At 31.3% G+C, this 13,627-nt stretch overlaps 1 protein-coding gene across 1 annotated transcript in view; it reads left to right on the plus strand.

Annotated features, from left to right (window-relative positions):
• LOC106790273 (DEAD-box ATP-dependent RNA helicase 20-like) overlaps positions 1-8,651 on the plus strand; it is a 21,752-nt gene extending 13,101 nt beyond the window's left edge. The window contains exons 3-4 of the mRNA XM_014755047.1: positions 779-1,241; positions 5,177-8,651. Of these exons, the coding sequence (XP_014610533.1) occupies positions 779-1,241; positions 5,177-6,988 (2,275 nt within the window). The 3' untranslated portion in view covers positions 6,989-8,651. The remainder of the gene's footprint in view (positions 1-778; positions 1,242-5,176) is intronic.
• The last annotated feature ends 4,976 nt before the right edge of the window (positions 8,652-13,627 follow it).

The following is a 13,627-nucleotide window of genomic DNA, read 5'->3' on the forward strand; positions in this document are numbered from 1 at the left end:
AAACTTAGTAATAATATTAATAAATTTTGGATAAGAAAAAAATCTTGATTATATTTTAAGATTGTAATTGTCATTGATAAAAGTTATATGGAATATTGTTCATTTCATCTGTTTACATATCTTTTCTTAACCCTTTGTCTGCGGCGCGCTCTCGGACGAATCGAAAAAATACAGAGAGCGTATATTTACGCCTTTCGCGTATATATTGATGGACTTGTGAAGGCGTATATATACGCGCCTTTAGCAGTCAAAGGTTATGAGGTATAATAATCTTTATTTTTTTACAGCTTTACAGCCAAGTGGAATGACTTGGTTTACATTTTGTTTTGTTCCTTAACATTACCCTTCATTCCTTAATATTAACACTCCTTATTCCTCGTCTCCGGTATTACCACTCTTTTTGCGTTAACTGTTCTACCTGTCCTCGTTCTTTTAACTTCAAGCCTATCTTCTGCTTCATCGTCCCTGTCGCTCCCTATCTTATTGACTTCATTCCTCCTGCTTCCGCTCTGTTTTCCCACCATTTCCAACGCTCGCCTGGCCTAACTTCACTTTCTCTTTTCCTTCCTCCTTACTACTTTATTTCTACACCTTCACTTCCTTTATCTCCTCGTTTTCTCCCGCTTCTTTTACACCCATTATTACTTCTCTTCTTTTCCTACATCCCCTTAAATTTCAAATCTCGCACTCCTCACTCACGCGTGTACTGCTTCATCAAACATTCCCTCTACCCAAGTCCTAGACAAAAGGTTAAATAGCTATAATCTTGATTTATTAGTTATAGGTCAAGGGGTGGTACTAGAGATTTCAGTAATCGAAATGTTGGGACAACAGCATATTGGAATGGTCAACAACAACCTCAGAAAGAATTTAATGCTAAGAAACAAAACCCAAATCAAAAGAAAATACCAGGAGATTTATTAAAAAAGCCTAACTGGGATTTAGCTGCTCTTCCAGTAATAACAAAAAACTTGTATATTCCACATGTTAATATTTTAAAACGAACATCAGAAGAAATCAGCAAATATCATTCTGGCAAAGAGATCACTGTTAAAGGAAATAATACTCCGCCTCCAATTCAAGCTTTTGAAGAAAGCAATTTCCCAGATTATGTAATGGAAGAAATAAAGAAGCAAGGATTTGCTGAACCTACTGCTATACAAGCCCAAGGATGGCCAATTGCATTAAGTGGGCGTGACATGGTTGGAATTGCACAAACTGGCTCAGGCAAAACTTTAGCGGTATATATATTTTATGGTCCATATATAGAATGTAGTTTCATAAACAAAATTATTATAAAATTTAACCTTATTAATGGCTTAATCACTTCCTAGCTTTATTTGTTTGTTATTTTAACTTTTGTGTTCATATTTTTGTACATATTTTGTTGCTTACAAGGTCTTGCAATATTTTAATTCCGCTCCTGATAATGTCTAACATATCTTTTTACCTATGACCTGCATCTTAACACTTGACTGCCACGTCACTCCTATTGGGGTGATGTTTATTTAACTACTTGCGTAGAACGTTCGTATGTGTTTGAAAAGATATTTCACAGGGTAAGTAACAAAACTATTGAATATTATTTGATATAAACTATATTTATTAGTATAAATGACTTCTGCCGACCACTAAATTCATTCCATTCGCCAAATTTAATTGTATTTTCCTCGGTATCATCAGTCCTTCTGTCTTCATCAATGATCAATTCTTGCAAAATCTCGTCAATTGAATCTTTATTGCATTCAGTATCACTATCATTGCACTGATCAGTATCCGAATCGGAATCAGATGATGTAATTCTATTTACATTCCTATTTCTAGGAAATCTGATTTCTTCCTCATCACTGCTATTTGTGAATTTGTATAAGCCTCGTAAAAGCTTTCTTGTTCACTGCTATTTGACTCTCTAACAATTAAGTTTTCCCTTTTTCTTTTCGACATTTCAACGAATTAGGGTAGAGATTTTAAGTTATACCGCTCGTTACTCGGCAGAGTCAAACTGATCCTATACAGTGGCGAAATAAGAAACAAATGCGAAGTAATGAAAATAAATGACCGAGCATCATACCACGAAAACCAAACGGGGCGGGAGGTTATTCTTGTGACAATTATCGATTGCGATTTGCATTTTTTAAATATTGGTGGGAATGAAAACCCAGCACAATACGCTACGTACAGCGATACGCGTGGCAATCAACGTGTTAATCGATGTAGTAATATCTGGACTAGTGTATAATTGACATAATTCTAAGTTGTGTAATTTTCTCCAATCACCCCTTTTTTCATCACGTTTTGTCCCGATGATTCATTAAAGTACAGGTAATCCCTGAAGAACACGATTAATTGAATCCGTGTTCTTTGAAACTACAAAAAACGGGATTCCGCTTCAAGGGTGAAAATAAAAAAGGTTAAGTTTAAAATTTTTTTTTGTTCAGTATAAAATTAAAAATTTTTATTTTTTGAATTCATATTAGTAAACATTTCGAAGACAAATTTTGTATTACATAATTCAAATTAATTTTTTAATTAGTTGAATAAAAACATATGCATTCTTTAAATTAATTCTTTTCTTAACCTCTTCTTTTATTTCATTAGTTTAATTTAGAAACCTATGACAGACAGTCTATAACCTAAAGTAATAATATTTAAATTCGTTATATATCATTACTTTAAAAAAGACAATGAACATTTTTTTATAAACTGAAAATTGATTTCTTTTTATTTCTAAACGTGTACTTTTGTTTATTAAATTCTCGTTTTATTGACATGCGAAAAATGGTTACTGAAACAAGTGATAGAGAAGAGGGACAGGACTAATACTATCCATTACATTAATTACATAATGACAAACTTTATTTAACACCATGATTGTGTCAGTATTTTTATTATTCAAGATTTTATAGAAATAAATTTTTGGCCAAAAAAACACAATAATGATGCTGCAGCCACCGTATTCCTCAGATCTGGCCGCCCCCTATGACTTTTTCTAGTTCCCAAAACTGAAAAGCCCCATTGAAGGACGACGCTACGCTACGATTGAGGAAATAAGACGGTATCGAAGGAGGAGCTGAACAAGGTCACTAAAAATGATTTTTTGAAATGCTTCGAGGATTGGAAAAAACGTTGGCACAAGTATATAATATCTGATGGGGATTACTTTGAAGGGGACAAATGCAGCATCATTATTGTGTTGCTTTTGGCCAAAAATTCGCGCATAAGCAACGATGTGTGAGCAGGGGCGTTATCATGGTGCAAAAATCGAAAAATAGGTAAAAATCGAAGACAAGCCAAAACACGTCTAAGCAAAATAGCTGTTAAAAATTTACTGAACATTCAAAGTGGTCAAGTTTGTCAGCATGAGTGAGGGACATGAGTACCGACATAACGTCACCAAAAAATTGAAAATCGAATATACGTAACCCGTAGGAATTCAAAATTCGCGATACTTTTGGAACAGACTTTGTATATATGACCAACGTATTCCCACTATCATACATAGATTCCTTACACACTTTACTGACCGGCCGCTCAGCTGCAGATACTCTCTGACATCAGCTGTTTTTGGCTTACACTAGCGCACGGGAGTATCTGTGTGTTTCGTATGCTCCGAGAGAATTGTCCGCTTTCTGTTATTACAGGATATATTAGGATATACAGGATATTACAGGATAGGATAATTAGATTTAATAAAATGTTGATAACAACAATGCAACAAAAGCAATTGTTCGGTAAGCGTGGGCGATAAAAAGCCGATTGATAGTCGATCGATTGGTTAGCGTTGTCGATAAAAAAAATCGATTAATAGGCGATCGATCAGTAAAGTGTCAAGCATTGACAGTTAGAGAGTTAATGTTTCACTTCTTATGTATATGAGCGTTAAAATCCTTTCCCAAGTAATTATAATTAATGATTAAGTATAATTTATATTATAATTATATAATTATTATATATATAATTTAATTATTATATTATAATTATATAATTATTATATTATATTATAAGTAATTAAGTATAATTAATGATTGAGCCGTTCACTGCACAAACCGATTAACTCCATAAAACAAAAAGTGAGGAAAAGCGATGATATAATGTGCATTGTTTTTTAAAATTCCGTTTTATAATATAAATTTAAATAGATTTTGTAGAAAAGGAAAAGCGCTTGCTTGCTAGTACATTGAGTTGCATTACTGCAACGATTTCCATTAGAGTACGGAGTTAATCAAAATATAACTTCTGAAATAAATTATTTATTATTCAGTGGTCAAAAAAATTTTGTCGTTTAATGGTATTAAACTTTTATGTTTGGGAAAATTTGTATAAGTATAAATATAAAAAGTTATGATTATACCAAGTGCTTTTACACTAAAATTGAAGATTTTTTAAAAAGTTGAATCAATTGATTTGTGCAGTGAATGGCTCAATTATAAATAGAATTATAAACAATAAATAACATAAATTTATCTTTTGGCGTGTCTGGGATGATACGTTTTTTTCAAAGATATTCGTCGTACAGACACACGAAACATAATTTTTTGAAACGTACACTGAATTTAATGAGTGCAAGCTTCGTAAACGAGAATTTCAAATCTTCCAAAGGGAAGCAGATTTGGTTCACATTTAAAAAAACTGATCTCTCTTCACCCAGTTTTGACGCAAACCACATGCGTTTTCTCATATCGCAAAAAATGTATCGTCCCAGGCACATCAAAAGATTAATTTATGTTATTTGTTATGTGTTTGTATTTTTTCCTTTATTTTTACATTAGCTAATTTTTTGACAGAGTTTAATGTTTTCTATAAATTAATCTATTTTCTATACTGCTTGTTATTACCCTAATCTTTACTCTATAATAATTTCTTTCCTTAGAACCTTTTTCTTTGCATATGCATTCTCGTGCCTCTAATTTAACAAATTTAACTGTGCATCAGTAATTTGTATATGAAAACTAAAAAATGTATTACGTATTGATGATAGTTAATAAGTTAACTGGTCGTTAGTGATCTCACGGCGCTATAAAGCAGTCCTGCAACGCCGTTTATTGGTTGTAAAAAAAATGTAAGCGTGGTAGAAAAATCACGTAAAAAGTGCCGGCAGTCAACGTGTTAAGAAAACTTAACCGAAATATATTATCTATTATTTTACATTGGTAACTTTATACTTTTTTATTTTCAGTATATCCTTCCTGCAACTGTACATATTAACAATCAACCTCGATTAAGTCGAGGTGATGGTCCAATCGTTTTAGTTCTTGCTCCAACTCGAGAATTAGCACAACAAATACAATCAGTAGCTAAAGATTTCGGTTCTTCATCATGTATTCGAAATACGTGCATTTTCGGAGGTTCTCCAAAAGGGCCACAAGCAAGAGATCTTGAAAGAGGAGTTGAAATTTGTATTGCTACACCAGGCAGGCTTATTGACTTTCTGGAAAAAGGAACAACAAACTTGCGAAGGTGCACATATCTTGTTCTTGATGAGGCTGACAGAATGTTAGATATGGGATTTGAACCACAAATTAGAAAGATTATCGAACAAATCAGACCAGATCGTCAAGTTCTAATGTGGTCGGCAACATGGCCCAAAGAAGTACAAGCTCTTGCAGAAGATTTTCTTACCGATTATATTCAAATCAATATTGGTTCGTTGACTTTGGCTGCAAACCATAATATTCGTCAGATAATTGAAATTTGTCAGGAACATGAAAAAGAATCCAAACTGTCCAATTTATTGAGAGAAATCAGTGGTGAGCGTGGAAGTAAAGTAATTATTTTTGTTGAAACTAAAAAGAAAGTAGATGATATTACAAAGTCCATTAAGCGAGAAGGTTGGTCAGCTATCTCTATTCACGGTGACAAATCACAACCCGAACGAGATTATGTATTATCTGAATTTAGAAATGGAAAAACTATGATCTTAGTTGCAACAGATGTAGCTGCACGTGGCCTGGATGTAGAAGATGTCAAATATGTTATTAATTTCGATTATCCAAATAGTTCGGAGGATTATATTCATAGAATAGGTCGTACTGGACGATGCCAAAGTGCGGGAACAGCTTATGCTTATTTCACTTCGAATAATGCGAGACAAGCTAAAGAATTAATATCTGTTTTGGAAGAAGCTGGTCAGGTAATAAACCCTCAATTAGCAGATATGGCTAATTCTATAAGAAATCAATTTGGAAAGGGTCGACAGCGTTGGAGTTACGGTCGCTTTACAAAGGATAATAATTCAGGAGGAAGTCCTAGAAATAACACTAGCCCTACCATTAATAGTTGGCAAAATCATCAGAGTCAAACCAATCAACACCAGATTGTTAGAAATCCACAGAGAATCAACATACACCAACAGCAAAATGATTATCAAAACACTCGTCAAAACTCCTACCAGCAATCTGCATACCAATTACAGCCACAGCCACAGCAACATCAACCACAACAACATCAGCAGCAACAGCAGCCCGTGCATAATCAGCATCAACAACAGCAACAACAACAACAACAACAACAACAACAGCAGCAGCATCAACAACAGCAACAACAACAACAACAACAACAACAACAGCAGCAGCATCAACAACAGCAACAACAACAACAACAACCACAACAACGTCAACCAAATAATAATTTTCATCAAAGCGGATATCAATCTAATGGTAGTGCTTGTCAACCGGCATATCAAAATAGTAATCGATATCAAGTCAGACCAAGCAATGGGTATCAAGGAAGTCGATACAATGCTAGACAAAATGGATATAGTAATGGTCAAAGCAGTCAAAATGTATATTCAATGCCACCAACATTCATCATGCCATCAGGTGGACATACCGATTCCGGGATACAAAGCCTCGTCAATAACAAGTTCTTCCAAACAAACCGACCACCTCCGAATACAGGAGCTTGTGCTTATCAATCAATGGGATATGGGCAGTTCCAAGCTGTGCCGCCATATGGTTATCCTTATCCACCAACACAGGTACAACAGTGACGCATTAAATGGAAATCAGCGGCCATTCAAGCTAAGTAAAGTAATTTCTCTATTATCCGTTTCTCTTTCCCAAATAATATTTATCAATTTGTGTCGAATGATGGGTTTTTTTTTGGGTAATATTCTTAATGTACTTTGTTTGTTTCACACTCGCATGAAATGATGCTGATTAAGAGGAGAAAACGACTTCAACTTTTTTTCTTATGCACCATTTTTACGTCGACAAATGTTAGATTATTTAAAGTCTAATCCAGTGATTTTAATAGATGATGAGTTTCTAAGGAAAATTCATTATAATTAACAAAAAAAAATTAAATAGCGTATAATTACATTTGAAATTTATTCACTGTCAAAACGTAATACAAACAATAAATTGGTTTGATCCGAAGCTCATTTCAAGCGAGTATTAAGTAATAAATAGTTCTTTAGAGAAGATAGAAAGTAATAATATCAGTTATATTCATAGCTTATGATCACAAAGGTAGATAACATTGATCACATCTCTTTATGGTAATTTAACGATAATCTTGTATTGCGATAACTATATATAAAATTATAATATGTATGTGTATACATATATACATATATATAATATAATTTTATTTATGTGTGTGTGTATATATATATATATACATATATACATATATATATATATATATATACAAACAAAACTTACCTGTATGCTATTCTGAAATGCACGAAACATATAGAAGGGGGGAGGGTGGGTAGGTAGAGTCGATAATTTATAATTTATTTAATACTTTGCGTACATGCAGGTGATGCTCTTCAAAAAGTAAGGCCTTTTGCATAAAAATTAAGCCGTGCACCCTTGCAATTGAAATACGATATATGTATTGAAAAAAATAAATGAATAAGAAACTTCACTGAAGATGTAATTTTCTTAGATACAAAAGATAGGATGAAAAAGTACGATTGAACGTCGGGGAGAAAATAGGAGGAAAAAGTGATTAATAAATAAAAAAAAGGGGAGATTAATATATCATTATAAAAATATATCGTGCTTCGATGGATTCATAACGTTATTATACACAGAGGCAGCAAAGGGGGGGTATGGGTTTTTAGGTGTTAGAAGTAATTGAGCGCGTAGTCACTATGGCTGTGCACTTTGGAACAAAGTTCGATATCTTATTTTTATATATATATATCAAAAATAATTTGTTGTTAAGCCAACGAATGATTATATGAAACATTGTTGTTTGATGTTTATGCAATTGGCCACCGAGTGGTCTTGCCTTTGCGCGTCATCGTACGGGGCACGCGTTGGTTAGCCGCAATCCATGAGATTTTCAATCGTACATGTTTTTTAGTTTGCGTGTCGAAATCTTTCGCACATCACTTTCAACTTTGGGGGAAAAGAATTAAAAAAAAAAAAAAAATAAAGAAGAAAACATAAACAAAGAAAAAGAAACTAAGCAAACTACAAAAAAGGGACACTACGACATTTTTATTACTAATGTAAATGTTTGATAAACTGTATGAGGTATGCCACTACCTTTAACGTAGTAGGTAATAAGTGTAAACAATATACGAACGTAAGTGTTGTAGCGTTTAAAGTTACTCTAGCGAAAAACAAACCGTATTAGAAATTCGCAACAGCATAGGAGGCAAGTTTTGCAAACCTGCGGATACTCGATAAAAAAAATGTTAGCGCGCTCAAGGCGAAAGTATTCGGTTGAAATAAGAGATAATGGGCGGGAGGGGGGTGGGGGTGGGGGGTTGATTAAAATAAAATACCAATGACAAAATAAACATACAAACGAACAAACAAACAAATTTATATATATATATATATATATTTATGTATATATAAAATGTGTGTCAGAAAAATTACGAAGAACCTTTATTCTTTACGTCATATACATATAGAAGGTGTTAAAAGAAAAACTATTCAATATTTATATAGTATATAGAATATACTATACTAAGTAAAAAAATATTAGTAAACATAGGTCAAAAGATCAAGCATTTCTGAAATATAAACCTTTTTGTATGTTATTATCATAATTGACTATGTTGATAAGGACTTTTTTTACTCAGTATAATAATGTGTTCTATATGTTGTATAAATATTGAATAGTTTCTTTTTAACACTCTGTATATGTAGGATACGTGAAAGGTTTGAACCGTTGGACTGAGTGTATAGTTTTAAAGGTTAGAACAATTTATTATAGCTGAAAGGTTCGGGTTCGAGTTCTAATTCAATCAGATCAATGGGGACAGATTTTTTCACTAATTCTATATATCTTTTTATTTCTGTTTATTCTTATTTTTATATCTTTCGCGATTTTTCTAAAATTCCCATTAATCCATTACTTGTTGATTACGCACAATATTTAAAACAAAAAAAAAAAAGAAAAGAAAAAAAGAGAGGGAAAAAATGATCCTTTAACCGCGGTGTGTGCTTAAGCCATTTAATTTAATATTATCGTGTCTCTGACATCTTATTCCTGACGAGTGCATTATTATGCCATTATTGATGGTCCTCTTTAATTAATGACACGACTATCAACATTATTTGTTTTTCTACACACTGTTAGATCAGAACTTGAAAATCTTTTTAAAAGTTCTAATATATTTTGGGTTTTCTTTTTCATTTTTCTTTCTTTATCTTCTTCTATCTTTATCTTCTTCTCCTTCTTCTTCTACTTCTTCTTCTTCTTCTTTTCATTTATTTTATTTTATTTTATTTTTTCCCCCTCCAATTCATCGATCCGATCGCTTTATTAGGCGTTGAATCGAATAGTTAATATATGAATAGAAAGCGAATATTGTGAGTATAAAAAACTCTTAACGTTTTCGCATATTTGCGTGTGCCCTCTATCGATGCTTATTCATTCATTCATTCATTTATTCATTCATTTATTTATTCATATATTCATTTCATCTCAAGCGTATTATTATTATTATTTTGAACATTTTATAACGATTCATATATTATGATAAATAAGAAAGAAGAAACGTTATTGTAAATTCATAGCTCGTATAGTCTCCGTCCTATAATCTTTTTCGGTACTTGATACGATAATATGAACATTAACAACGCATTTGCATCCGAGAACGGAATTATAAGAATACAAATTACATTTATCAACGTATTTTGCACGCAACTCGGGTACAAATCTATCGAATAATATAATAAATCATTGTTATAAAAATCTATCGTTTTTTCTTCTTTCTAAAATTAACAGTATAGAAAGGATGAAAATGTTAATAATAAAAAAAAGTTAATTCGGATGTTTTTTAAGTCATAATTAACAACATTTTAACTTTCAATGACACGGTTAATTTGTTCCATTTTCTGTATCTAAAATCGTGGATACAAAATCAGGGAAATGAAAAATTCTCGCACTATTAGTGTAGAGTTTTTCAAGTTTATTAAATTGTTGTATTGTATCGAAAATCGTGTCTTTGGAGGAATCTGTCGCCATTTATTATCCCCACCGTGTTATATAAGAGAATTGAGAGAGTATGTATCGTCGTGGAAATTCGACGAGATAGAAATTATGCTCTCTATTTACTTTTGTCGTTGTTGTCAATTGTCATTTCTTTAAGAAAATATTAAAGTTATTCACCAGAATCGCGTTTATGGTGGTCCCTATCCATTCCTTTGCTTTTTGTTACTGATTTTTTTTTTTTTTTCTTCTTCTTTTAAATATATAATACATACATTCAGGTTGATAGTGGGTGCACGCGTAAATCTGTGATATGTAAGATGTAGCGTATTAATAGATCTACTGTTCTGTCATGCATGATGATTAAAGTAGGAGACGTGTATCTCATCGGTTTTTGATGACGTGGGTAATACCATATCATATATATCTCGGTGAACTTCCATCGCAGCCTATTATTATCAGTAATACAGAAATTGTGGATGACTAATTTTACTGCCTAAGATATATTGTTACATCTTCAAGTACATAAATATTAATTCATTGTTATACACACCACAGGGGTAGAGAGAGTTATTTCATTTAATATATTAATTATTTAATAGTAAACATATATGTGTCATTTAGAAGTTATGCATCTCTTATACGATCATTCAAATCGTTTATAGAAATTCGTACTTGTTGTTGAAATAAAATTAAAAAGAAGGGAAAAATAAGAAAAATCTTAGGCAGTACAATCAGATGAATCTCTACTGTATGAGAAAAGAAGGAAGCCGTGAAAGATGAAAAAAGAGAAAACAGTATTTTTGTGAATCCGATATGAAGGGAATTCCATTCTATTTGATCATTTAAAATACTTTAATCGTTTTCGACTATACGAATAACAATATATTCATCGAATATATTCCGAAATATTAAAACTTGATATATCAAGGTCACCCTTTGTTTCGTATTTTATCTTATAATCGAAAACGAATATGTTTTAGATGATCTAGTTTATAATGTGGTAACACTCTTTATATATTTCCGACGCGTTAAGCGGATAACAAAGTCGGGTGGTAATGACATAATGAGTCATACTAATTGTCGTTCATCATCGTGCTTGGGTGAATTCATAATACATATATGATTTTTTCATGCTTTGTTTAGACATTTCTTCTTTAAATCTTTTACAAAGAAGCAATTTAAGGGTTTCTCTTCCATTTATATATTCGTAAGGTTACATTTTGTTTTTGTTTTTCCCTTTTTCTTTTTATATTTATGTATATATATTTTTGTTTGTTTTTTTTTTTCTCTTTTTTTTTTTTTACGTTGAACTTGATTCACGTCGTTATATTCCTCGTGTCCTATTTGTTAAAAAAAAAAAAAAAAAAAAAAAGGAAAGAAAATAAATAATAATAATAATAATAATAATAATATATCTCTCTCTCTCTCTAATGGCTCAACACGATGGCCAATTAAAATATATTTTAAGCATTAAACGAATAGCGCGAGTACCGTTAATAATGGTGGTTGCATGTTGTACATATTTAATCGAAGAGGGACGGTAGCAGTCTGTATTATGATACGACACGGTAACAAAACTTTGCAAATGCTTTAGTAAAGTTCACAATTATATAAGTATAATAGTAGACTCCCGTATATCGCGGTTCATATGATGTTACGTGCTATATAAATTCGCGTTACAGAAAATTACTTTCAATGAAAATTATTCTTGTATCTCGCAATTCTTTTTTTTCCTTCTTTTTTTTTTTTTTTTAATAATTAACATTATGCTAGTTACATTGGTGTCTAGCTACATTAAATTAATAGTTCGCGTCAAATCTGTAAAGTCGAGCAACATGTGAGCGCACGGTTAATAAAATGAATGGATGCGACCTATCCTGAGAAACAAAAACTATGTTGTACTGTTGACTCTAGAAAAATGGTAAAAAGATGAAAGTAAAATAAATAATTAACATTATGCCACATGCAATCCGATTATCGATTGTTAATGACACTGCTGCGGTGAATGTCATTATTCAAAGCTGATTGAACAAATTTCAATTACACGTAATGGCGGACGTGATAGAGTATTAATATAATAATCAATATGTATATATAAATATTAAGAGAAAATTGTTCTTTGTTTTTTCGCAAACGTGATAAAAAAAAAGTGCTCAAAATTACAAATAAAAATAACAATAATTACGAAACGGAAAATATCACTACCGACGGTAATAACAATGTAGTTAAATCTTAATTCAAGCACATTTCATTTTTAAATACCAGAAATTCACATATTTTCTTTTTTTTTTTTTTTTTACCGTGTAGTACAAGGATTCGCGTTATAGGAACTCGTGTTATATATGAGAGTCTACTTATATTTGAAAATGGTAAAGACAAAATACGTACGAAGATCGCATTCTTCCTCTCGTTATTTTATCCGAATTAACAAAATGGAGGGATTAAAGGAAGGAGAATAATAAGGGGTTTCTATTATTAAATCTATAATAGTATAATCAAAGCTTTAGAAGTATCAGAAAAATTAACCTCTGTTGATCGTATAAAATTATCAACATTTGTTTATTTTTCTTTTTTTTCTTTTTTCTTTTTTTTTGCATTTGAGATTAAAATAAATCAGAAAGTGTAGAATTTCTCTTTAACACATTCTCCACTATGGAAATCGCCAGCAACCATTGAAAAAGTATTCTTCATTTTCTTTTTATCTATTAAATTTTATTATTATCATTATTATTAATTATTAATCCATTTCAATTAGATTTAATTATCTATTATATAAGAATTAATGTATCAATATTTCTGATTATATATGAAAAAATTTTTCTTATTATTTTAATTAATTTTGTTCTATTTATATTTCTTGTATATTATGACCAAATTTATTTTTAACCATAATAAATGAGAATAAATAAATAACATAAATAAAGGAAAATATTTTGTATAATGGAGAATATGTTAAAGATTTTTTTTGTTTTTCTTTTTTCTTTTACGGGAGCCTCATTGCAATTTATGTTAGTAAAATCTTCTGAAATCTATATGGAAAATTTGAAAAAATATCTGGCAATTTTTGATCGTAGATATACTAATATAACTGTCAGGAAAGAAAAGAAAACAACGTAAGTAGGAATGCGGTATAGTTAATAAAAGAAAAGTGAACAGCGTTTACGTTTTTTACTAAAGATTATTAATAAATGGGTGTATACAAGAGGAACTTCTTTTTTTTTTT

Source organism: Polistes canadensis, unplaced genomic scaffold (genome assembly GCF_001313835.1).
Source record: "Polistes canadensis isolate GaletaPanama2010 unplaced genomic scaffold, ASM131383v1 scaffold_228, whole genome shotgun sequence".
Classification (NCBI taxonomy): domain Eukaryota; kingdom Metazoa; phylum Arthropoda; class Insecta; order Hymenoptera; family Vespidae; genus Polistes; species Polistes canadensis.